Source organism: Vidua chalybeata, chromosome 1, assembly GCF_026979565.1.
Source record: "Vidua chalybeata isolate OUT-0048 chromosome 1, bVidCha1 merged haplotype, whole genome shotgun sequence".
NCBI lineage: Eukaryota > Metazoa > Chordata > Aves > Passeriformes > Viduidae > Vidua > Vidua chalybeata.
The window spans coordinates 41,112,934-41,139,330 of NC_071530.1; the positions used below are offsets into that span (position 1 = coordinate 41,112,934).

The following is a 26,397-nucleotide window of genomic DNA, read 5'->3' on the forward strand; positions in this document are numbered from 1 at the left end:
AACAATTTGCTTATCAACTTTCACCAGCACTAAAACTCATATAACTAGCCTTAGAAGACAGCATGTTATTCTGAACAATATTGCTGAACAAGTAGTTGAATAAAATCAATTACTTGCCCTAGGGATTTTTAAGACATATGTTTCCTTAATTGTTGTCAGTTATGCAGGTCAACAAAAGATTGATTTCTGGATAAACAGAATAACTGTGATGTTAAAGTGTGGTGCGAAAAGAGAAATTGTGAATGAAAGCTCATTTTAGTGATGTTATGGGAATAGTCAGGAACTGCTTGCAAGCAAGAAACTGTCACAGCCCCATCTGTCCATCAACAGGATCATGTAACAACCTCTCCAGTCTTAATGCTCTTATCATTTACACCTTGCTGATCAGGATGCATTTCTTCTTGTCTTACAATATATTTGTATTGATTAATGTAATGCAATGACCATACTGGTTGCATCAGCAATGTTAAAACAAATTGATCTTAGCTGAAAAAGTCATGTCTGTCTTATTTTTTCTGACCCAGTGCTGTCATCTCATCTGCTCACTGATGCATGTTGTGCCCCAAACTGGCCCTCAACATCCAAAAACCAGAGTAACCCCAGACCTATCCCTATAAAAAATCAGGGAGGTGAAATAACATATTTTCACTGTGAAACAGGCTCACTTCTGTAGCATCAAACTGCTTCCCAGCAGTGTCTATAATAATGCAACTAACAATCATCATTTTTTGTTTCCTCCAGGAGAGAAATCTGTGCCATTTCCTAGGGAGCTTTTGTCTGGTTTGCACTAGATTTTTTTTTCAGGCTTTTATGGGGAAGAGTGAAATAGTTTATGTCATAGAATTTGGGATTTCTTAGTTTTTCATCAGAGGAGATATAAGAATCAAGAAAATGCCACCTTGCCCATGAAAAGAGTGGTTGAGATCTGCAGCAATGGTCAGTTCTTGGAAGAAATTGTATGCAAGCTTCTTTCCTTCCACTCTCTTTTCCAAAAACACTGGCTAGGAAATCTGTGTTTCCAGAATTGATCTATCTATATTGGTACATAAAATAAATCTATTCCCGACCCTGGCTAGAAGCACCATAGAGTAACAGAGCAAAGAACCAGTAAGTCACACTCCATAAGCCAATCAAATATACGTGCTCAAAGCCATTTGTTGTGCCTCATCCCTTCCCTCCTTGGTCCCATCTGTAGCCACATAAATCAAACAGTGACAGTTGCAGCATTTTTTCTTCTATGCCTTCCAGTTGCTCATTCCCAAATCCTCACTCCTCCATGAATAGATGAACTGTTATACAGCTCTGTATACATACATACATACCCACACACACACATATATATACACACACACGCACACACACACACATAAGGCTTCCACTCTAAGGAGAGGATGGGAAGCCCCAAACAAAAGGAACACAACTTTGTGAAAGGATGGTAAATGCCAGGCCCTTGCATCCATACTGTGGCTATACATGGTTCTGGACTACAAAAGTATGCTTTCCAAAACAATACAGATAGGGTTAAGGAAGATATTTGTCCTAAAGACACTCCAGCAAAAATTGAAAGCAATTCCTGTGAAAGCTGCTGAAATGAAAGCAGATGTTACAGGAAGCGTGTATATAAAGTATGTATGCTTGTTTACATAGTATGCAGATGATATACACATCTATGTTCTAGTTTAAACTTCTAGTAGCAAATTCTATGAAAAAATAAACACAGAACACCACAGCTCTTCCAGAGATGAGTAAACAATGAATTAAATTAAATTCCTCATGGAATAATTTATTCAGTAAAACAGAATATCACAATGTCTAGTGGTTTCTTAATTAAGTCTTAACTAATGATTCTCTTCTAGTAAATTCAAAATTTTACTGCTGCTTTTTTCCAAGATGTTCATGATTTTCTATCAGCATGGCAAAGAGTTACCAAAACACTCATCTGTGAAGATTTTCCCACAGCATTTTCCTATTGTATTCCTGTTGCCGTTTATGTTTTTTACAGCCATCAGAAATATATTCTTAAGCACTTCCTTGCTTGCATTATCATAGATTATCACAGATAATGCAAGCCAAGTTCCAAGGACAGCACTAAGTATATGAAACAGGTAATGAATAATCTGTCTAGACAAGAGATGCGCCAACACTGTTCCTCTTCTCTCAGTCCTGCCAGCTGCTAACAGCTCGGATAGCAAGCTGAATATTTGTTAATGCTTACATCTCTTATAGTAGAAAAAAAAATTAATTAGATTTGTCTAAACTAAGAAACACCTTAAATCTTACCAACATCTATTTGAGGATTAAATCCCCAGTCTACTGATTGATTATAATGGTGAGCAAAGCTGAGGGCTATTTCACATTTTTACCTGGCACATAGATTAATCAGTAAGCTTCAGGTAACACATGACACTCACCTGGTGCAGCTTTTGCCAAAATTCAGGTCCATCCTCCATTTTTCTTAAGCTCGGTGGAATGTACCAAAAGCAGACATTTGCATACTCCGGCTAAACAAGAGAACAAGTGATTGTTCATAAGATGCAATAGGGATACATATCACAGCTTTTCAAAGAGTTCTGCTTTATTTTTTGTGAGGGTGAAGCCTTTGAGTTTATACCCTTTCCTATAAAGCTTCCTTCTCCAAGTCATCTTTTGTTTCCTTTTTTTCTTGAAACTAGAAATAATTTTTCATATCATCCATTCCTCCTCCTGCTGCCAGGGGCTCCTTTTTAATTTCTTCTTCCTATATCCATCTTTAACTCTGTTTTACTCAGTAAAAAACTTTGGCTAGAAAAAGTATAAGAGAGGCACAGAAAGATAACTTACAGAATTCATAGTTGAAGCAACTTAAAAGAATACATTTTAAGTGTTTTGGCATTTTTAAATGGAAATTTCCAATGATGCCTTTTATACGAAACACAAAAACTCAATTTTTGTGACCATTTAACACTTCCACACCTCATCATTTTTCTACTGAATAATGACAATCTCCTCTCATATCATATAGCCCACTATACAGTGCTGGAGTTAATGCTGAATTTATCAATTTCCACATTTTATAAGAATCTCGAAACCCCTTGCAGGGTGTGCACCATATCCTGAATGTATCCTGTCTAATATCTAAGCAGGCCTTTTGAGCAAAGACTGAAACATCACATGTCTGCTTCTCTCCAGGGAAATTTTGCCTTTAAATTCAGCAGAGTTAGCTGCAAGGCTCCCAGCAAAAGTGGCTGTTCACCATGCATTATAAAATAAGGCACTTGGTGCTTATGAGGTTTCTGTATTATATATGATTGAGAAAATGTTCCCAGCAGGCCAGCCCAATGTCTATACATTTCCTGCTAATTTGGAACTTTTTTCTTGTTTACCTGTAAAGAGAACAATATGAGGAATAGATATACCTTCTGATCCAATCCCACACAATCCATAAAGCACTGTTAGTCTTGACCTCCACTATTTGCAGCACAGCATTCAGATGGCAACTAGATTATAATATGGATTATGATAATATGGATTGTGAACTCACACACCCCACTCCTCTCCCACATGCCATCCTCATCAGTACCAGTGGAAAGTGAAAAACAGTGTTAAAAGGGAGCTTGGTAGCTGAGTCACAACATCTCTTTGCCCCACTGTGGATGTGACTGCTATTATAATCCCAGGCAGTCTCCTGAATTAGGAGATTCCACCAGCTGAGAGATGTTCTTCCATGAAAGGCCACTGAGAGCTGCTCACATCATTTTCTGCTTCATTCAAAGAATGCATTAAAGACAATGAAATCATCAAGAAGGATGTCATTGTCAGCAGGAACTGAGCTGCAAACCTGCCATGTGCTGCTGCTGGAATAAAGATCAGTTCTTAAAGTCCCATTTCTTCTCCTAAAGAGCTTGCTGTGAGTACACATGTAAACACAGACTCTGAAAAGGCAGTCTTCCCCATAAGAGCAAGGACTAGCTCCGTGTTACAGGGTTTATTGCAAAACTATTTAAAATCAGATGGCAGGAACAGACAGATGGCATACATTACCATATTGCCATTGCCTCTATTGCCTTCTTGATTATCTCAGTTTCCTTTCACACATCAAATACATCATTGCCCTCTGAAAATACCATCATCCTAGAAAAGCACCCCCAGCCGTGCTTCACACGCTATTTCTGGTTGTCTTGTCACAGGTCTTATCCAAGCAGGTAAGCAATTATACCACAGAAGAGTTCAAGACGACTCAAGCACAAGTGGCATTTCCAGGCCATAGAGCAATTCTCATTACGGGTTTTTCCTCCCTGCATGTATCAGAGGATCATCTTCCTAAGGTTCCTGTCTGAAGCCCATTTTCCCTTCAGAGAGGCCTTGCACAGCTGGGCCTCGCTGCCTCATAGCATCTTTTCTTTGAATTCTCATTGCTTATCCCTCTGCACTCCTGAAAACTTTCTTAACCCTTTCAACTTCTCAACTCATAGAAAAACTCATAGAACTCAAGAAGCTCAACTTCTTTCTCACAGTCTATACTACAACACTCCTTTCAAACCCACTTTAAATCCAGGTATCCTATTCCTGCAGGAACTACACAGTAGTTCTGCTCTTACCAAGAGTTTTCACATCTACAGCAGATCTGGGCTCTCAGCTAAGGTCTACAACAACAAGAAATGGACAGCTTTTAACAGACTTGCCACTTTACTGACCCCATCCTCTGCTGCTGGCCTAAAATTCTTCAAGTGATCACCAGTTTTCAAAGTTAAAGAGAAAAGTTTACATTGTATGAATAGTATAAAATATTTTTCATATTTTGTATTTTGTCTAGCCTAACCTGGGATGCTCATGGTGGCACTAACTCCATTTCTCATCCTCCTCCATGTACTTTCTTCCTCCTGATCCCACACAGCTGCCTGTCTCTTATACAAGTATTCTTCCAGCAATGCAAAAGGTTTTTATAAAAATGACAGGTCTTTGCAACATCCTCCAATATCAGTGTCATTAACCAAAGAGCAGAGGACAGGTGGAAAAACAGTACTCAAGCTCTATTCCCTTCACCCACTCTCCCCCAGACAAGATCTCCAAACAGGTAATAAGCTGACAGGTGCAGTAAAATAAGTGAAACATGCAACTTTTGGGTAGTTTTTAAGAAGATGGGAGTCGAAGTAGAACGAGGGGAAAAAATACGGACTTTAACAATGAAAAGTCCATTTTTAGGATCAAACTATTTTTCCATCCAGCACCCAATCTTATTTGTAGGTCTGGCAAGCACTGCTTTTTTTACAGCCAGCCTCTTAGCTCTCACAGAAAAGTGCTCCATCTACACCCCCTGAGGCAATACAGGACCAGAAGCTAAGAAATTAGGTAGAATGATGGTAGGGAACACAGCACATGCTATGTGTGTTCAATCATATCTGCGGACCTCCAATACATAAACTTACTTAGATTAGATACTTTATATACAATTTGGTAATTGACCAAAAAGAACAAAATCAAACAATTGACACTTAATAACAACAACAGTTCAGTTCTCTTTTCACTTACCTCTAAAAGAAGCTGGAATCCCTCTCTTTTTTTAATTTCCTCCACTAGATACCTGTAATTAAAAAATCAGGGGTTTAAAGCATAGAACAATACACAGAGACAACAGCAAAAACAGGGTCTTCTTCTTTTTTGTTTGTTTGTTTGGTTTTTTTTGTTGTTTTTTTTTGTTTTTTGTTTTTTGTTTTTTTCCACACTTAGAAAACAACAGCGTTAAACCTCATTTCTACCTGCTGTGAAAATGCAATAGCTATCAGTTCCTGGAAACAAAAGAAGGCCACAGCCAGCCAAGGAGCACTGAGGAGAAGCCAAATTCTGTCCTCAGGCAGAGATTTTCAGCAGAGCCACATGGCACAAATTGATCCTATTTGCATCAGGTTGTGAACTTTCCCACTGCAAATTAATACCTCCATCCCTTGTTCTGAAGTGCCAGTGCTCAGTTGCCACATTATTTCATGGTCACTCTGACACCTCTTGCATTCTACTATCACCAGAATCTCTTAGCTTAGCCCAGAATTTTAAAATTTGAACATACTTCAAGCTCAGCAATTTTCCCAGTACTGCCCACATTCCACACAGTACAACAGTGCAACTTTCCATTCAGTGGGCCACTGCTTATGTACAACAATCCCTGGACCTCCCATGCTAACAGGGTATTAACATGGGAATTTCTTTTCTTTCTCACCTGCCATGCATGAAAAACACAGAAACCTTCAATGGAGAGGTGGGTTTGAATGAAAATTTTGGATACAAACAGCTTCAATTTACAGAATTTTTTAGAACATGACCACAAATTTGCCATGGCACATATCACACAGGAATTCTGAAGCAAAGAGGACATAGATGGGAATTCTTTCTTCTTCTCCCCCCCTTCAACGCCTCACAAAGAAAAACTTCAACAAATTCATTGCAAATTCACAGTGCTTTTCCATTCCAACAAAATTTTAGTCCTTTACATGAAGATATCGCTGTCTAACATTAATAAACCTGACACAGTTAAACTACTGATTGTGCACAAATCTGTTCTTCTCTTGCACTCACTATTTGGCATTTTCCTGTCTGAAGCTGCATTACTGGTCATCACACTACTAATTCTTTTCGGTGAAAAAGAGAAATGATGTGAGAATAACCTCCCTTGGTCCTACCCACACGTCTGAAATTTGCCTCCAGCAGGGACACCCCTAGCACAGTTGTCTCTGCAACGCCTTCTCCTCAGCAGACGTGCTGCAGAAACAGGCTGGCTGGGCAAGCAATAAGCAATACCCTAGATGTTTTTGGTTTTTTTTTTTTTTCCAAACAGCGCCTGGGGAGTTGTCACACTGTTTATCATTACCAAGTGCTGGGTCTGTGACTCATTGCCTCCCAGCACAGGCACCGCTGCGGTGGAGGGCCAGTGCCCACAGCACACAGCTCAGGAGTTGTGCTGTGCACTGGGGAGGGGTTTCCTCTCCCTGGAGCAAGTCACAGTTCTGGTCGTTTCTGCTATCACTGTTCAGATGTGCACATGTTTGTTATCTGGCTGTTAATGTCCACACTACTGCTTAGGTTGAGAGATATGATTATCTGTAAGGTAATTATCTTATGTCAAACAAGCTTGCTAGTTCTGTCCTGTTTATTACAAGATGCTTGTCTGTGCCATAAAACCAATATTCAGCAACATCAGCAGGCTATTTACATGGCAGTGGCCTTCAATTAATTTTTTTCTTTTAATAAATTATGAAAGCAAAACTTATGCTTTCTCTTTTCTTTTTTTTTTAAGGTCTTGAATTGTTAGAGCAATTTTGCAATGCTTAATATCTTTCCCTCCTACCTCAAGTACCTTTATTTTATATCACCTAGGTATAAAATTTGACATAGGCTACCCGGTGTCAGTCAGGTTCACAACACTGTTAATCATGTTCTTAACTACACTGCCAATAACCTGAGAAGGCAGCCATTAGAAAATCCATTGCCTGTGATTTATCTTGCCAGGATCATTTGATGGCAGTGGAGCAATTTACTTTGTGCATCTCTCCACAGCTGACAGCGAAGTTTTATTATCATGTCACAATTGTAGTATGTTAGAGGGGCTTGAGTCTCAGTGAAGACCAAAGTACACAGAAAAATGTCATTTGCTGTGATTAAGCCTTGCAGAAAATGAGGGGTGGAGATCTGCTGTGAAAGTAGACATATGTCTGCTAACAGTGGGTGTCAGAAGAGGAAACAGGCAGAAAAATTCCAAAGAAGCTGAAGCATAAAATGCAGGGGTGCTTATGTAGTAACTATAGCTGTATTCTAAAAGTAGTTTATGTATCTTTTCTTTTTGGTGTACTTTATAAATCAACATCCCTACATCAAAGATAATTGGGGGGAAGAAAATATGCAAAAAAAAATCTGAAGCAATCAGTGGGATGCTCTACTCTACATATTTAAAAAGCAAGCCTTTCCAAATAGACAGCATCACAATGTTCCCAGGTTATTTAATACCCTGAAAGCATGATTTGTCTCCAGAACAAGAAGATATTACTGGAATAGCCAATAGGCAAAGTTTGTTGCATCAGAAATATATGCCTGCAGTTACCCTAAAACCTTTGCAGCTCTGCTTGGCTACAAGTGGGAAAAAAAAAAAATGAAAAAAGAAAAGGCAATCTTGCCCTTACATTCTAGTCAGTGGACTAATTCTAGAATTAATCCCGGTCTGTGTTCAGGAGCACTGAAATACTACCCTTGCAACTGAAGTAACATCTAATGTAACAAATGAGAAAGACTGCACAGCTGAGTAGTTGGTAAACCTGGTACAGTGCCCATGTCCATGCAAACTCAAGATGGCAATGCCACCACTGTGAAGAATCTATTTCGTTAGATAATGTCTAAAAATTAAATTTCGTCCTAATGGAAAAACAAACCAAAAACCAGAAGAGACAAGCTAGTCACTCCTTCGAAGTGTTACCATCTGAATCCTAATGTTGAACAGAAATATCGATCCCAGAAAGGTCATTAATCACTACACAGTCAGTCAAATGACCTTGGCCAGTGATCTTGATAAGGCTGAATTCTCCTACTGATAGTGGAAAGAATTATTTACCCTAAACAGACAAAGAACAGTCCAATGCTTTGCAACAAAAACAAGGTGCAATTTAACCAGAACATATTAAAAAAAGATATAACCAGTCAAAAAACTGAGTGGCTTTAAAGAAATAAAACAGAGAAAAAGTCACAACTTTTTTTTGATACCGCTGGTTTTGGTTCTTTCTTTTTATGCCTTTCAAATCCACTCTGGGTTTAGGTCAGGGGCATTTAATTTTTTTCTTTTCTCTTAAGTAACTTCATTAGAATCAGACTATTCCTTTAATTTTGATTGAAGTAAGCATTCAATTCTTTTCTACTTGTTATTTTATATAAAAAGTAAAATGTCAATACCAATTATTTGACTTAAGGTAGTGTGTAGCTAGTTTGGTGTAGTTTTCATTGTGCTTTGTCTTGTATAAATTCTGAAAAAACATTTTACTTTTTTTTTACATTTTACTTTACTTTTTTTAATGGGCCGCTATCTTATTTCAAAATAACTTCTTCTAAGAGAAGAGAAAACCACCTGTGTATGGAAGTCTCTTCCTGGAAATGAAGACATCACCACCATTTTATAAACACCTTCTACCAAGAACTTTGCTGAGTTCACTTGTGAAACTCAGTTCTGAAAGACCAAAAAACTTAATGAAATTGAAGAGGGAGATCACAAGAAAAAGGTGTTTCAGTCCCTAACAGAACATACTGTAAGTATTAAGAATGTCAACAAACTTGAAAAAAACCACTCAAGCATGTCAGAACAATATTGCTTTCATATACCTCTACTAGATCCTAATATTAACGCAGTGTCCTCATATGAGTTTTCCATGATCAGTTTTTGGCATTTCCTCTTTCTCACGGAATGACATGAACTGGAAACTTTGGTTCTTGCCAGACACAGCTTGGATTCTGGCACATAGAACTTCTTTTACACCAACACCAGAACACACAGTTGAACTAAAAGAAGTGTTTTAGTAACTCTGTCCTATGTGTATAGTTCAGGTAACATAAATGTTCCACTATACAGACTGATAGCCTAATTTTGACTTCCATGTTTATCATTAATGCTTATTGCTAAAAGCAATAACTACTATTAAATATTGTAGCAAATGTAATAACAACAATTATTATTGTTATTAGTGCCACCTATTATACACAAACAAAAAGATAGAGGCAAAATGTAACAATGGAGTCTGTTCCAGGATGTGGAGTATCAGCAGTGCCAACATTTCAGCCAATCAAACAGATTAGACATGCTCAAAACTGTGAGATGGTACCTTGCCAAAGCCAGTGCCCTGTTCACTCTCTCCTCAAGGCCTGTAGTTCCCAAAGCTTTCCACATCAGCCAGAATTTGAATGCATCCGGACGCCTGCTGCACTGAATGGACTTGTCACCAGTGTCGTAGCTGACATCATAGAACTTGTCCTGCTGGAACAGGTACGCAGCCTCGGCAGAGTAGCACTTCTTCAGGAGGCCCTGTGAGGAAACACAATGGAGACTTCAATTGGTGATAAGCATATTCAAACCTCCTCACAACCCAAAGCCTTTCTTTTCTTGTCTGTATCAAATGCTTATTAAAACAGATCTGGATATGCAGGATACCATCCAAAGCTTGTGGTGGATAAAGACCCTGGATGAGCCTAAAGTCAGTGAATTCACACTGACAACCAACATTTATTTGTGATTATTTTCTTCATAATATCATGAAAGAGCAGCAGGCTGAAGAGGAATTTTGACTCAGAGCTCAAGAAATCATGGGAGTGGGTACCACAGAAACAGCTGCCCTAAAACATATATGGACATATAAGGATGTGAAAGAGAGAGAAGAAGGAGACACCTATATGTCCACTGCTCCAGTCTTCAGATCACAGAATCACAGAGTATTTTAAGTTGGACGAGACCCAAAAGGATCATTGAGTCCAATCCAAGTAAATGGCTTATACAGGGTCTGAACCCACAGTCTTGGCATTATAAGCACCATGATCAAGAGCAACCCCTGAGGAACTTCCTACGTGTTCGAAAATGGATCAATCCTGCTTTGGTTAGTTGCAGGTTTTCTTTAGCCCAAAGAAATAAATGTTTAGCCCTTACTGTCAAATAGTCACTGTGGATTTAGCATAGGCTGGCTGCTTGAGCAGAAAAACCACAAGGAGATTAGTACAACTCAATTTTTTTCTCTTTCACATTTCAGACAAATGTAGCATTTGAAAATAAACCTAAGAAAATATACTTTCACATATGCTAATCATGATTCCCAAATAAAATTATTTTTATTCAGGAATCTCCAGCCTATAGCTTCTAAGGGGCAACCTGGGCAGAGATGAGCAGCATAAAACAGACAAAGATTAATGAGTGATGTGGCAGGTTCCAGCAGAGAACAAGGCTGAGAAACAGAAAGCACAGAGGCTGTTACAGACTTAAAGGTGCAGAGGAAGAGAAGAGACATAGGACTGGCTGTTGGCTGAAGAATGAAATACCAAAATATTCTCTGTAAAACTATGAAGTAGAGAGAAGGGCTGGCAGAAAGCAGGTTACATGAGCAGAGATGAGGGTAGCCCTACGAGGGGCCCAGGAGACAGAAAACGCTGATCTGTCAGTGTTAAGAAGAGCACAACTCATTTTCCAATTCAATCTCACTCTTCAATTTGAGCAAATAAAAAAAGCATTTCTCATTTCACCCTTTTCTCTGCATCTGCTGCAAGTCTGATTTTGAAATGGCACAGTGTCTGATATCAGTCTTAATCAAAGTGTCATATTCCCGCAACCGAGGTACAATTCTTGATCTTCATTCCAATATCCTACTTACGACTTTGGAACAGGCAATAAAATGGAGTAAAAAGGTCAACACAAAAAAAAAAAAAAAAAAAAAAAAAAAAAAATTAATGAATTGGTATATACAGAATAACTCTGCCTCTCTCCTAGACTTTTCAATTCCCTCCAAAAAAGCAAAGCAAATAAAAAACCCCACCTACACACCTATTTATAGAGCATGAAAGGAGAACACCACCAAGGTTTCTCCACAACTTCTGTAAGGGCTTGAAAATCCCATTGTAATATTTCATAAAAGTACAGCAAATTTGGTCTAAACACTTTAGTCACAGGAGCAGCTCATTCAGCCTGGTGAAAAGACAGTTTTTATGACAGCTCGGGGGAAAAAGGGTCAGCGTCTGCTCACCTTTTGCAGTGATAACGTGCAGCTGCAGCACAGCTGGAAAGCATGGATGGATGCAGTGTTTTGCAGGATATAAGATTCTAACACCTACTTTCCAATTTTCTCAAATAAAGAAAGGCAAGAAGATGACATTAGAAATGACAGAAAAGTCAAGCACTGAGGCACCCATACTTTTGAGGTTTTTTACAGCTTTTTTTCTCTCTGGCTAGCAGCTGCATGACAAGAAACAGGAGTCATTCTGTCAAGATACTGTGCTCTATTCAATTAGACCTTCATACCTTTACTTTCAGGAAAACAACAAGTTTACTACACATGGTGTTTAAAAAAGAAAAAACAAGCAAAAAGGCAGCAACATCCCCAAATTTAAACTAATTGTTTTGTCTTTCTCTCACTGACTTAAAATGTTGAATGATGTATCTGCAGTGAGTGTACAGCAGGGTTGATCAGCATGGCACTATCTTCTGCCTTATCAGAATGCAATGCAGCTGCACAATAGAGGATGTCACAGAATAGTAGTTCCCTTCATACCTGTCATCTGATAAATAGTAACCATTGTTTATCACAAGAAACCTAAATGCAGTTGGCAATATTACAAAAGGCTGAGAAGTTCACTTAAGATCACAGGACATTTGCAGAGTTACGTAGTTTTTAAAAAATGCTCTAGAGGGAAAATGCAACAAATATTTTGATGGCCCTGAATCAGTTTGTATTGTTGGTAATGTAGGTCATTAAAAAAAAAAAAAGGCAGGTACTGTGCTCATCTCCTGGTGCTTCTGAAGCTGACAGTACATGTGGCTTGATGATCCTTTTCCACCTGCTTATCTTATAAGAATGCAACATGCTCAAGAAATCCTGCTGAAGATACTGATACTATCAATCTCCAGAGGCAAGTACAGTGACATCCTCCTGCACGTCAGTAGAGCAGAGAGGAAAAGAAACAAAAATCATCTTTTGTGAGAAAGAGAAAAATATTCTAGAAGAAAGGTGGAGGAGAAAGAGAAGGGAAAAGAAAGGGTATAAAAGTCAAAAAAGGCATATCAATTTTCCTAGTCAAATGATGAAAAAGTAGAAGAAAAAAGAAAGGAAAGAAATAGGTTTTAAATATGCTTTCTACCTCAGTGTTCTCAGTCTCAACAAGATCCCAACATTTTTCCACACAGTAACTGAGCTGCTACATCTTCTCAGAAGAATTGCAAAAGTTTCATTAGAACTGCCCTATTGGACAACTTTGAGTTTCTTTCTTCATCATCTTTTATCTTTCTACCCTTTTTAATCCAAGTTCTCAGCCTTATAGTCAGTCCGTTAAAGTTTAGGAAATGTAAATACTATTTTCATAGAGGCCCCAGTCCACTATGAAGTTTCAAAGAGCTTTTGATTTTGATGAAGTCTATGTAGAGTTTTTGTGTGTTCTAATTAATGGCAAATTGATGAAAAAATATTGATACTGAAAGCAAGAGCTCCAGATTCATAATTCAATATATTTTTCTCATTGGACAGACTTACCTACAGCAAGTCTTCTGATCTCTTTTCATTTCCATTGCTAGTTAAAAGTGAATTTCAATTGCATTAATAAAATATCTTTTTCTCTAAGACAAGCCTCTCCCTGATTTGCCTTTTCTGAGGCAATAAGGACAATCTTTTGAATAGCACACTTGAAAATTGTCAAAAGCAGTGCAGTGTTAAAGGACACTATAGCAATTTGTTTCAAGGGTGAGAAGGAGCTCTCAGTTGTATTAAACCCAAGCAAAAGCAATGACAATAGAGCATATCCTGCAGCTGTCCTGGAGGGAAATCAGGAAGATAGATATCTCTATGATATTGCTAATGCTGAGGAAGAGATTACATGTGGATAGGTACCATCATCACCTTGATCAATTATGTTCTGTACTAAAATGAGATTTCATTAGCTACATTGAGACTTTATTCTTAAACTAATAAGTTAAATTTCTGCTTATTACCTAGAACTGATTCTTAATTACCTAAACTAAACCTAAACATCACTCTCACAAGTCACAGAACTTTGGCACTGGTGATAAACAGTAGTTCTCTGTTTATGGGTAGATAATATTCACACAGATATGGATGACAGCAAGGACAAATTGGAGTAACTCTTTGGTTTTTAAGGGAGTATGTACAACCCAACACCAATTCCTAGCATTTTGAGAACATATAAGACCAAAACTGACTTCATCAATGTTTTGAGATTTATTGGTCCATCTAGCTTTGCGTTTAAATAGTCACTGCAATTCATGATTCAGCAATACCAGTGTTTTCTGACTAAGACTATCTTGGAGAAGTGATGAAAGTTACTCAGGGCATGGCAGTGAAAAAGGAATTGCTGAGCACTTCTTGAGTACTTTAAGCACTGAAGAACTACAACCATTGATCTGAGCTTTTACAAAGGATTAGCCAATCTTTCTTCCCCTTTGGTGAAATTGCTTCTCTCTTCTAATCAAGTCAAACACTTATATCTCTTTTTTATGTCTACCTTCCTTGGAAATATACCAATTTTGTTTCACTAAGGCTGGAAGATACTCTTTTATTAGCATTTCACTGCAGTTAATGTTTTTTTCAGTTTTTGGTTTTTTTTGTTTTTTTTTTTTTTAATCTATACAGGAAAATATTTAATTACAATGTTTCATTCTAACAAGTCAGTTGTGTCTTAAATATACTAACACTGCTAAACCCCGTTGAAGAAATATGGCAAAAGAAAAACCCAAACCAAAAAAAAAAAAAAAAAAAAAAAAAAGCCACTATTACCTATGTTAATGGAAAATTACAGTGTTACCAGAACAACTGAAATGTGATGACATCTTCTAAAGATTATCTTTCATACAGAAAGTATGAAAGAGAACAAGAAAAACCAAAGGGGATTCATTTGATTCATTTGCTCACTTATAATCAACTAAGCCTAATTCTGAAGCATTCCACAATTTCCAAATGGACCTCAAAGCAAATGGGAAAATAGGCTAACAAAACTTCCTTAATCAGTCTTTCAAAGGGAGATAGGGTAATCCATAAATGGGACTTAACATTCATGATTAACATTTTGCTGATTTGATTTCTTGGAGAATTCAGAACCTGAGCTTCCTCACATTCACTCATAAAGCAGTCTGTGCCAGACTCTTCCAGCTCACATCTCAGCATCCAGTTCCCACTGATGCATCCTAACCACAGTGTGATGGAAGTGTGTTCCCATATAAACGTGTGCTTCATCTTAGCCACAGGTATTTATGTGCTTCAGGAGAAGTGGAACAAGCTCCCAAGTGAGAAACTGATACATGTACTTTTCCCTTCTCTTACTGGTGCAAAAATAGCTTAATGGAAAACTGGATTCAGCTGCCTGTTCTGGCATGGTGAGGATCAAAGTGAAGCAACACTTTTCTGTCAAAGTGTCTCAAATATGCATTTGATCTTTTTTTCTTAAGGATTTTAGTTAATAAGAAAGTATTCAAATCTGCATGTGTGTCTGTTTGCATATAAAGACTTCACTGGCACATACACAGAATGAGTAAGAGTCAATTTTCCAGGAATCAGACACAGAGTAAAACAACCTTTCTTCCCAGTGCAGACAAATCTTCTGCATTCCAGAACATGTCTCACTGTACAATGGGATCTGATGCTGTGATTCATAATACTTCTGTTTTCACCCCTCAAAAACCTAAGATTCAACTTGACAAGTATTTCTAACACAATACTGCCTAGCTGTGGTTTAAAAGGGGAAGAGGATCACTCTACCAGACCTTACACTGCACTGAAGGGAACCACAAAAAGGCTGCCAGAGCCCTGAAGTTGGAACAGTGTTCATAAAGTGACTTGAAAGGCTAGAGCAGCTAGAACAGTTAAATCCCCTACATTTCTTTCCTTTTTCTTCCTGAGAAATTTCCACTATTCTGTCCAAGTAGCCTAATCATTACATGGGGTGATATCTATGTACTGGGCCTAATTAGTTAAAAATACACCATTGAAATCTTCCCAAGCCTGCAATTACAACACTGCATTAATCTTAGTCAATAGTTTTATTCTGTTTGTTTTTCAGCTTGGAATAAAGTGATGGATGGTAACCCTGAAATCTAATCCTCTTCAATCCCACAGGCTCTAAGGAAATGAGGTGGCACACTTCTCCTTGCTGTCCTGCCAGGTCTCACCTCTGACCTAGAGCAATCAGCTTGAAGAGAGTGCTGATTAGCAACTATGCTCTTTGATCCTCATCAGTTCTTACCAACAGAAGTTCATAACAAATCACATGGATAGGTAGCCCCAGTAGCTAAATAGAACATATCAGTTGTTCTGACAGAGATTTATAAAAGCAATTTACAAACCACGGCCACAAAATAGTGATGCAAACCTTAGGGGCTCAATATCATGGTGAGGTTCAGTCTGTTATAACCTATGGAGTATAAGGTAATACTCACCCATAATGGTGGGCAGTTGGCATAAATTTTAGCAGGTCTGATTTTTAAATGAAGTTCAAAATAATGAACCTCTTACTGTTTGTTTGGGATTTTTTTTAAGACAAAAGAATTCCACAAAGACTCAAGAAGGGATTTTTGCTACATTGCAAAGTCATCTTGAGATTAGAGCTCTGCTGTTTTCCTGCTAGATCTTTAAAATAGTCATGGCTTTTGGGAAGTCTAAATCACCCTGCTGATGAGGAAGAACTGGTAGAGTGTGGAGAGAAGGCTCAGCACCTTTACCTGGATGTGCTCTGACTCCCATCCCGCTCCCAGTCTGGTGCTCCCTCTCGTACAAGGGGATGTGAAGATGATCTCTGCCTGCCTTAAACAGACGCAGCACTGCTGCAGTCCCGATGGATGGCAGCTATTCTGAGGGCTTTGATGAGCTCAGTGTTTAAGTGTGTCAGGCCCAGGTGACAAAATACTCCATTCTGAATGCAAATTATGTGCCGAAGTTAACTAGCAAGGGCACCAGCTGCAAAATTTGACCACTTGTGAGTACAGTGACTTGGATCGTTTTTCACCCTTTTATTCACCCTTTAGTAATTGATTAAGTGGTGAAATTCAAAATAATATAATTCAGCCTTTGTATTGCAGTATAGTAAAACTGACTTTCAGCTGTTTCCTAATTATTTCCACTTTTCCACTTTCCTATTACAGCAATGACAGCTTATTAGAATTAAAAAAAAAAAAAAAAAAAAAAAAAAAAAAAAGGGATCTGGAGGGCTTACAGAGTTGTCTTTCACCAGAAGAGCACAGCACTGGATTCCTGCCAACAGCATTTTATGGGGATTCCAGGCAACAGAATCAGCCCTGCAAAAATCATAAATGGAGAAAGGGAGGTGAAAATTGCATCTATAATCATGGGTACTTAAGAATCAAAAAAGACCAAGCACAATCCAAGCAGACGAATCAAATTTCCCATACACCCACCCCCACCACAGGTTCAGAAATCTCTCCAACTATTTTTAAAAATGCAGCACTTATGGAAACCAGCAGGCCACATAACTTCCACCTCAATCCCTAGTAAGTGGATTAAATTAACTTACCTGTGGATACCATGAAGAAGTCTGCGATGCTTCCTCGATATCAAAGCTGAGCCACCCCAAGAAGCCTGTTGGAACATTTACAGAGCCAATAAAATATTATTTGTATAAAGTTATTTTGATAATACTTCAACTAATAATTTCTAAAGGTGTCCTATCTCATTTAAAACTTAGTTTACTACACGGTCAGTGGGCTAAATTTTGCCTTTAGTCACAGTTCCTGAAATAAAGACAGCAGCCTGGGGCTACGCCTGAAATAGAGGAGGTTGTGGTCTGTGCCAGAACATGAGCCACAAACCAGAGTGGTCCTTCTGTGTAAGCAATGGTAATGAACTGAAATGTCCTTGCATTACCAGACTCACTCCTGATACCAAAAAGTGTTGCTTCCTTTCCCTCAACCTCAAACTATCAGTGACAGCAGAAAGCTCCACTTTGCACATCTTCCTCCTGCTAGCCAATTCCTTTCTGAGAATCTCACAGGGGAAACAGTGGACAATGATAATCTCTGGCAATTGCAAAGGCCAGGCTCAGATTTTGCAGAGATATGAAAAGCAAAGTCTGCCAGTGGGCAATAGCAGCATTTCTGTCACCAGCAACCCAAATGAGCTTAAAACTACTTAAGATTCCCTCAGCTCATCTAAGAACTAAGTGTGTGCTCTAAGAGTCACTGAGACCTTCTCTGTAGTGAGGAGCTCTCCACTGAAACTCCTTATTTGCTTCCATCTAATCTAGACACCTATCTTTGGGATATACCTTTGGCAGATGTGTCTCTCCAGGGACTATAGAAGGAACCCAGACAACAAGTGTTTTATTATACAAGTTTAATTTCTGGACAACCTGAGTCAGGGAATGTGATACTTTTTCATTAATTCTGCAAGGATCATCAGGTGCTGTGACCCTTCAGCTCCCAAACAATAACATTTATCCACAATGGAAAGGTGAGGAGGTCATGCAAACACTAAACATGTCACACAGTGCATTTGAGCAGATACTGCTAGATAAATAAATATATAAAACTATTTTCAATATTCATGAAGGCAGAATACACTTAAGCAAACTACCTGTGAAGCAAGCAGAGCTCTTCAGAGACATACAAAATACATCAGTACACAAAATATTTGGACTCAGTTTATTTAAAAAAATTGTAAAGAAAAAGAAAATTGCTGATGTAAAGATTCCTGACCTAAGCATAGAAAATATATGCTTGTTTGGGTTTTGGTAGGTTTTTCTTTCCTTGAAATAAAAATATGTGATAGCTGATACATGAATTTTTCATGGGTATTTGCTACACAGGCCATATATTAGGAACACAATCAGCTATCTCTGGGAGACGGCAAAGGCTCACAAGGGAGATGAAAGTTATTAAGTTGTCTTAAAAAGTCATCCTCATTAATGCCACACATTAAAGTCATCCTCATTAATGCCACACATTAACAGATCACATCATATTTTACATTGTCATGCTCACAACATCCTTCCTGAGATAAGGGCTGCTGCACAAACTACAGGTGGGACCTAAGGTGGGAAATTATTTTGCCTCAAACTTCATGGTAATCCTGCAGCACCATGACTTGCAACTTTTTTTTCCAGTTAATCCAAATTTACCATGCTATGGGATGACAATCAAACTGAACTTCCTATTCAGAGACAAATTTTACTCCCCTCATTCTGTGATTCTATAAAGTCAAAACAGTCGTTAAATTAATCCCTGATCTTCAGAATTTATAAACAACCTGTTAGAATATAATAAATTTTTACAAAATTTGCATCCATAAGTTCTGTGTTTGAAAAGATTGACATTCTCACACTGTTTGTGAAAAACAGGATTAGAAAGGCAGTTGAGAGGTCATCTCGATAGTGTGCCACCCCCAAAGACAAGATTAGCCATACTCCTGTCATTTCTCTCAACCACATCTTTTCTTGAGGTTATTGATCAATGAATCAATTACACCTGTACTTAGCACTGAAGTGAAAAATAAAATGCAGAGAGAAACCAGCAATTGCTGCCTCCACAGCATTATTTGTCCTACTTTCTGCCTTTTTTTTTTTTTTTTTTAATACTACTGGAGATCTAGATGAGAGAAAATATATTACTCTCAACAAACAAACAAAAAGTGAACCAAAAAAAACCGCACCATGAATGAGAAGGCATTTAAGAAGACTGAGAATCACTGGCTCTGTCTGGTTTTAAAGGCCTCTCTAATGATGGAGGCTGTACAATTTAACCACTTCATTTGTAACAGGAATAACACCTTTTTAATTTAAAGTGTCAGTCCTAAACAATGTTACCATTTGTCACATCTCCAGTGGTCAGGGGAACAGATTAGTCCTCTTCTTTCAGCAGCATCTGTAGACTATTATGTTCTGTTTATTTGTCTTTTCTAGTTTAAATAACATCAGTGCTTTCCATCTTTCCTCATTGGTCATAATTTCTAAATATGATTCTGTTTATCTACATTGCTTTCCCATTTTCTAATCTTTCTCCTGTAGGGCCTTCTTGAGCTGCACCTTTTTATTTGGACAAAATTTAGATAAAGCAGATGGCATGTGAAGCAGAAAGAAAGAATCATTTTATTTATCTCCTTTATCCAATTCTGAAAAGTATTTAACTCTATTTGAAAATATCACTGGTTTGTGAGAAAATATCACTGGTTTGTGAACTAGGGAAATACCTGAGCTTTACAGTAAATATCTGCTATCTAACCAACACTCCCCAGCCTGTGTTTGTGTACTTGATTACTGCAGCTTAGAATTCTATCTTTATTGAACTGTAGCCTAGTTTTTCCACTTTTTTTCTCCAAATTGTCACAATCCCTTTGATTTCTAATCCTGTCCTCCTCCAGCCTTTGTCAGAAGTCTTATGTCATTTTCAAATTTGTCAGCACATTGTTTTTCATCCAAGTTATTTAACAAAAATAGCAGATAATTTCTACCTTAAGATAGACCTTTGAGGAATCCTTCTCAAATGTTTTCCCCTTCAGAGAACCACTGGTAACTGCTCTGTGGGAATGGTTTTCTAGCCAGGTTTTCACTCACTACCAGAACTGCAGCTTGGCAATATTTCTCTGGCTTTTTGATGTTATTGCAAAGACACAGTGAAGTTGACTGTTTCTCCTCCATCCAAGGAGGACTACAGAAGGACGGCAGGTAGATCAAACTAGAATGACACATTTTGTTTAAAACAAATCCAGCTGAGAGCAAGACAGGGTAGGTCAAAACATGACTATTATCAACCTGTGTCCCACACAATGTAATTGGTAATAAGGTATGAGAAAATTTCTGTTTCATATGCAACAAATCACTTACAGCTGAGTGATGGGAATCACAGTGTGCACTGCCTGATTAAGCTAATTACCTAAGCATGGGCTAATAGGTCAAGCCTGGTTTTCTTTACTGGCCTAATAATAGGAGAAAAGAAATAGTCAAAGTCAGGACCATTAGGGAAAAAAACACACATAGCATTTAAAGCTATGTGAAGATAATACATGACATACACAAATGCTGGAGGGCATATTAATGATACAAAACAAGTTATTAAGAAAGGCATCAGAGATGGAAATTAAAATACAATAAGCAACTGGAATGCTGTAACGTGAACAAAATAAGCTTGGTATAGCTTCTGCTCTTAGGCTTGACTGAACAGCTTGACTGCTAGGGCACTATGGACCTACTGGTATTATCTCCTTAAAACATTTTCCTTAACTCGCTTTTCCTCTCTGGTTTGTCCTCATGTCAGAGCTTATCTACTATTTCTGATTTTATTGAAATTTATCTTCCTGAAGCTTAGCGAATGTCTGTTGACATTCTCCCTTTTGCCCTTCCTAAGAATCACAAGCTTTATCATTTCATATTTAATGAAAAGAGCCTCCCTAAGGCAAACACATCAATTTTTGGGATCAGAAAATATTCTGAAATGAGATAAATCAGTGTAAATCTGGAAACAACACCACTGACATTCATATAAGATATTCTTAGTAACAGCTTGTGAGAGCACTTACAGTAGATAATCCTGATGCTTATCAATGATACATGAAAAGTCCTAAATTAGACAGAACTTTACCTGGATTTTACTCTTTGTTTTAATTGTACTGTACTTTCTTGCCTTCAAAGTTACAGCAGGCCTAAACTGCAGTACACACTTGTTAAACTGCATAATGTGTAAATCATTCAACAAGAAGCCAGGCCTTTCAGCAGACTGTAGATTCTTGAAGATTTCAAAAATATTACATTCAATCCTATAGGGATAGGAGGTATGCTTGCTTTAAAAAAAAAAAAAAAAAAAAAAAAAGAAAAATAAAGTAAAATAAAAAATCCAACTCTTCTCTGTGTTTCTTATAGTCTTTCTGAATGGCAGAGACCCAGTCTCACTGTACCTGTTCGCATACCATTTCAGTAAATCTATTTCTAGTGGTGCTGTGAAGGAAAAAAGCTACACTAAGAGTCACAGTCTGCTCATTTTAGCAAAGCACACTTGTAGGTACATGTGTGCCTGATGTCACTTCTGTGGAAAACTTTCAGTCTTTCCCTATATCCTGTCCTCTTATAAATACAGCTAGAAGCTTTTAACAAAAAAATAGAGAAGCAGCCATCCAGTCAACCCTTTATATATTGTGAAAGATAGAGAACATACTGGTAGAACTTCTGAGAACCACTGAGAGGCTCATAACATGAATCACATCTTAAGAGAACAATTGGTATTCCAGATTGTAAACCCAATTTATTACTGGACATTTGTCCTTCTACTGGGAAACAATTAACATCTGACAATTACAGTCATTTCAAAATTAAAAATAACTTAAAGATATTCCTGGACATTTTTACCTTGGTTTAACATGAGTTAAAATCGGAAGAATAAAGTTAGTTCTTTTCAAAACACTGACAACTCACTAAGGTTCAGAACAAGACCCAGGCTTATCCCACCTTATTTTAGTTCAGCTAGAGGGAGACTGCTCACTGCTCTCTACAGCCACTGGAGATGGCTCCAGTTACATCTATTTAACTACCTAAGGTCCACCACAGATTCCAACCACATCCCTCTCTCCACCAGCTATACACAGACACACAGGAGAGTTGTGTAACAGGAGTGTTGCACTCCTGCTGAAAATCTGATGAGTTCTCAGCAGCACACAGCCATGAGGAGGCTTGGCAGACATTTTAAATATTAGGCCTAAATTCTACATTTTTGTCTCCAAGAATATAAAATTCTTGACTCACATGTACAGTGACTTTATTTATCAGTGTCTGTGAGACATTTATTTGAAACATGCATCACTGCCTACAGGATCTTTCTTTAGATACTCAGCATTATACAGACATTTCAGAAATTTAGAGCTAGTCTGGAAATCTCCACAAATATTGCTCCAGATTCTCTTACTGCTCCATGACTTTTAATCTATCTGTTCTGGATTTGTGGCATTGTAATTATAAAGAGAATGCAATTTTAGAAAATATGAAGTGGCCTATCTTTAGAAAAATACATTTACAGCTAACTCTTTCAAGTCATAAAAAGGCACAGTGATTATTCAGAAAAGATTCATTAGAGGGATTTTAATATCCAAACCTAAAATTACAAAGAATTTTTTTTTAAAAAAGAGAAACATTTCTGAACCATTTAGGAAAATGTAAGGACATATACAGGAAATTCAAATCTGTAAATATGAAACAGAATAATTTATGACTGGTTGAGTCAGAAGCACACCTTTATTTTAACCTGTTCAAACCTCACACCACAATTCTAATGTGTCTATTCCCCAACAGAAAGTGAGGAGAATAAAAACTTATGTTTGTATATCACTCTTGAAGCATTTTTAGGAGGTAGCAAGAAGAAGAAATTGATTATAAAATAATTTTAAAATATAACCTGACAATAACAAAATGGCTTTGGCTGCTTGTCAGAACCAAGTTATGTGCTGTTTTGCAGCATATGTAACAGAGTCAAATCAGAACATATTTCTGGTCCCTGTGCAAGGAAAAAGAAATGTTATTACAGTCCAACTTCTAAAAAAGAAATATCAACAGTCAAAGTAAAATAGCAATTATAAAAAAAGCAGTGCTAAACAAAACCACACAGTATAGAAACTCACATCAACATGAAACCAGAGGCCATGCTTTTCACAGATATCAGCAATTTTATCCAGAGGATCAAATGCTCCCAGCACAGTTGTGCCTGCTGTAGCACAGACAAGAAATGGTGCTGACCCCTGCAATAGGATTCAAAACAAAAAAAAAAATTATCATTTGCACTGCTCAACTCTTCCTTGCATACTTGCAGAGCTAAAGTATAAAAAGATCTAGGAATGTAGGACAAAGATGTAACAATCCACATTTTAGTTTCCCAGCAGAAGGTACTGCGTTTAATAGTGCAGAATCTCTCTCTTTTTTTTTTTTTTCATTTTTAAAAAAAAGGTATTTTCCATTTCTACTTAACACCATCCCAGGGCAAACTTCTGCAGCTTCAGACTGTTTTGACAGATGCTAGTTTTGTTAAAATCAAAATATACCAGATATATGACATCTCTCTTTATACACTGATTTTCAATTCTCAGTCTTTCACATCTCACTATCATATATGCTGTCATTCTGACTGATAAAATAAAGCAATTAGCTCAGCCAGCAGACTACCCATGCAAGGAAAGGGCTCATCCCTTTAGGGTTTCCACCTGCACTGTCTCTACCACACCCCTGTTCTCTGCCTGGTGAAGAGGAAACTTCAGCTAGGGAACGTGATTTGCCTTCAGCCACACTGGTGCACACCATGACAGGGACAGTCACCACTGTCTGATGCCATGCCTGACCTGCAGCTCAGTGCTATTCCCTTGCTCCCACTCCTGTCTGGGAAAGAAGAAGGGCTGTAGACAGTAACTGAATGGTAGGAGAGAGACTGGTGGAAATCTCAGATGGTGTTAAGGTCAGGCAGGTGGGATAAGGAAAGCTTTTGTCAGGTTGGGGTCTCAGACAGCCACGGACAGCCATCCATCCTTGCTTCCCTTCAGCTAGCAGCATTCCAGCTCACAGACCCTTGGAGATCTGTGTTGGGTCTGCTTAGGAGCAGAAACTGCAACAACAAAAGAATGGGTGGAGCCTGCAACAGTTCCATGAAATTGAGGGTATCTGCCCAAGCATGACTGTGCAGTCTCACTGCTGGTAAGTGCCGGCTGAAAGAGCCGCTCTGCATGGTTCAGCATGTGGCCTACAGAATGACAACACACTTACTGCAGAGGCACTAAAGGTGTTATTAAATTGTACAAGCTGGGATGACTGAAGCTTTTTTTGGTTTTGCTTTTTTTTTTTTTTTTTTCCAGTTAATTAGATCTCTCAGATGATATAAGTGTCTAACTCAATGGAGCTTTAGTGAAATCAGACATCAGTTTGAAAAATCAGTTACAGACAATCAGTTTGAAAAATCAAACTCCACACAAGTCTTCCATGTATCATCACCCAACTGAAATCAAATATATTTTTTTCTTTTTTTTTTAAGTGTTGCTACTTTAAGCATCCACAGAGATAGACAGGCTTATATCACATTTACACTCAGACAGTTTTGTACTTCTTTACAGTGTAGAGGGCTGTTAGAATGGTACCTAATTATGATTTATTTGTATTTTAGATTTTCTTTACAAATGGCTAAAGCAGTGAACAGTAACACTGGAATGAACTTAAATTAATCCCATACATTCACAATGACTTACCAGCCTTTAATTCACTTCTTGGTCATTTATTCTGAGTACAAGCTACCACAATAGTCAATCAAACTTACAAATCAGCCTGAATCTTGAGTTTAGAACACTTGCAAGTGAGGCAAAGATGTATCCAATGCATCTATTTTCTATTAGTGTTCTCAGCAATTTTGCCCCACAGCTACATCAAAGTCAAAGGTTCTCAAGCAGCCAATTGGTAGCACAACTGAATATGGGGACAAGTCTCAGATATCTACAAATTCTAGTAATTGCTACCATTATACTTTTCCCACAAAGAAGGGAATTACATTTTTATTACTCTTGACAATGTAGTTAAACTAATCTTCCTTCCTAAGTTCTCTATAAAGAGAAGACTCTTGCCTTTCATATTCAGTGATCATTTTGTGCTTCAATCACTAGCAAATACATCTTCTGTTGTCTAGTGTCATCAGAAGGTTTACTGTAATTCACTGAAGCACCCTTCTGTAAAAGTTGTAACAGACACGGTTGGACAGACACACTGAAGCTCTGATTAAATGAAAACCTTCCAATATACCTGTAATTGCCTTTAAAATGCAAGTGAAATTGTGTTTTCCTGCAAGCAGCGCATTTTAATACAGAACATTTGTTTTTAAATTGTGGGGTACCATACTGAGGTTGACCTTTTTAAAAAAATCACAAATGCCAGATGATTTCATTCCAATGACCGTTACATGTATTGTTACAAGAACAAATAAGAACACTGGTTTTGCAAAAGCAAAGAGTTGATCCTCCTGCACGCCTGCTTCCTATTGCTTTATTTAATTCAGTCCCATCCCCCCCTCCTCCAGCTTGCTCAAATGAGTAAAGTACAGGTTGTCTTTCTCAGAAAATGCAAAGTAGAGAAAGAGGCAAAAAAGAGAGTTTGCTAGGTCATTAGGGCTCCCATGTATCAATAACTATGCTATCCAGCATGAAACTCAAATTAGAGATGGTTGTTTGGTAGAAAATATATCCAAATCAGAACTTATTGTAAGCTGTGGTGGCCATGCCAGTGCAGGACAGGACAGAACTGCCTTGGCTTTTCCATCAGCCACAAAGCCAGATTTCCCAAGACAGAATTCCATGGAAGGTATTGTCCATGCCATGGACATTGCACTAGCTGCTTTGTATTCACTCATCGTGGACTAAGGGCTGAGCTCTGAATTCTACTGCTCTGATGCACAGACTGGAAGTGAGAAATAGGGTGAGCTAACCAAGCCAAAAGAAGATCCTCTTCGAAGTCACATTCAGTCCTTCTAGCTCTCTAAAATAAATTATGTTGACTATAGGCAAGGACTGTCTTACAGATTGTGGAAATGCATGTTAATGTTGTCCAAATACACAACAGTGCCTTTCCAAATTCTTGCCTTTGACATTCTACTTGGCAAAGTCCCTAGGGGAAAAGAGGCACATCTCTGCACTCTTGCTAGAATAATAGAAAGGATGGAATTTAGCATTTAAACCTTGTAAGACAGTT

The 26,397-nt window shown here is 38.0% G+C and overlaps 1 protein-coding gene across 1 annotated transcript in view; it reads right to left on the reverse strand.

Moving 5' to 3' along the window:
• Nucleotides 1-26,397, reverse strand: part of GADL1 (glutamate decarboxylase like 1) — a 70,352-nt gene that overhangs the window by 31,503 nt on the left and 12,452 nt on the right. Inside the window, exons 8-13 of the mRNA XM_053963220.1 lie at nt 23,307-23,423; nt 17,227-17,291; nt 16,909-16,990; nt 9,825-10,024; nt 5,509-5,560; nt 2,412-2,501 (exon numbers count right to left, since the gene is read on the reverse strand). Coding sequence (XP_053819195.1) covers nt 2,412-2,501; nt 5,509-5,560; nt 9,825-10,024; nt 16,909-16,990; nt 17,227-17,291; nt 23,307-23,423 — 606 coding nt within the window. The remainder of the gene's footprint in view (nt 1-2,411; nt 2,502-5,508; nt 5,561-9,824; nt 10,025-16,908; nt 16,991-17,226; nt 17,292-23,306; nt 23,424-26,397) is intronic.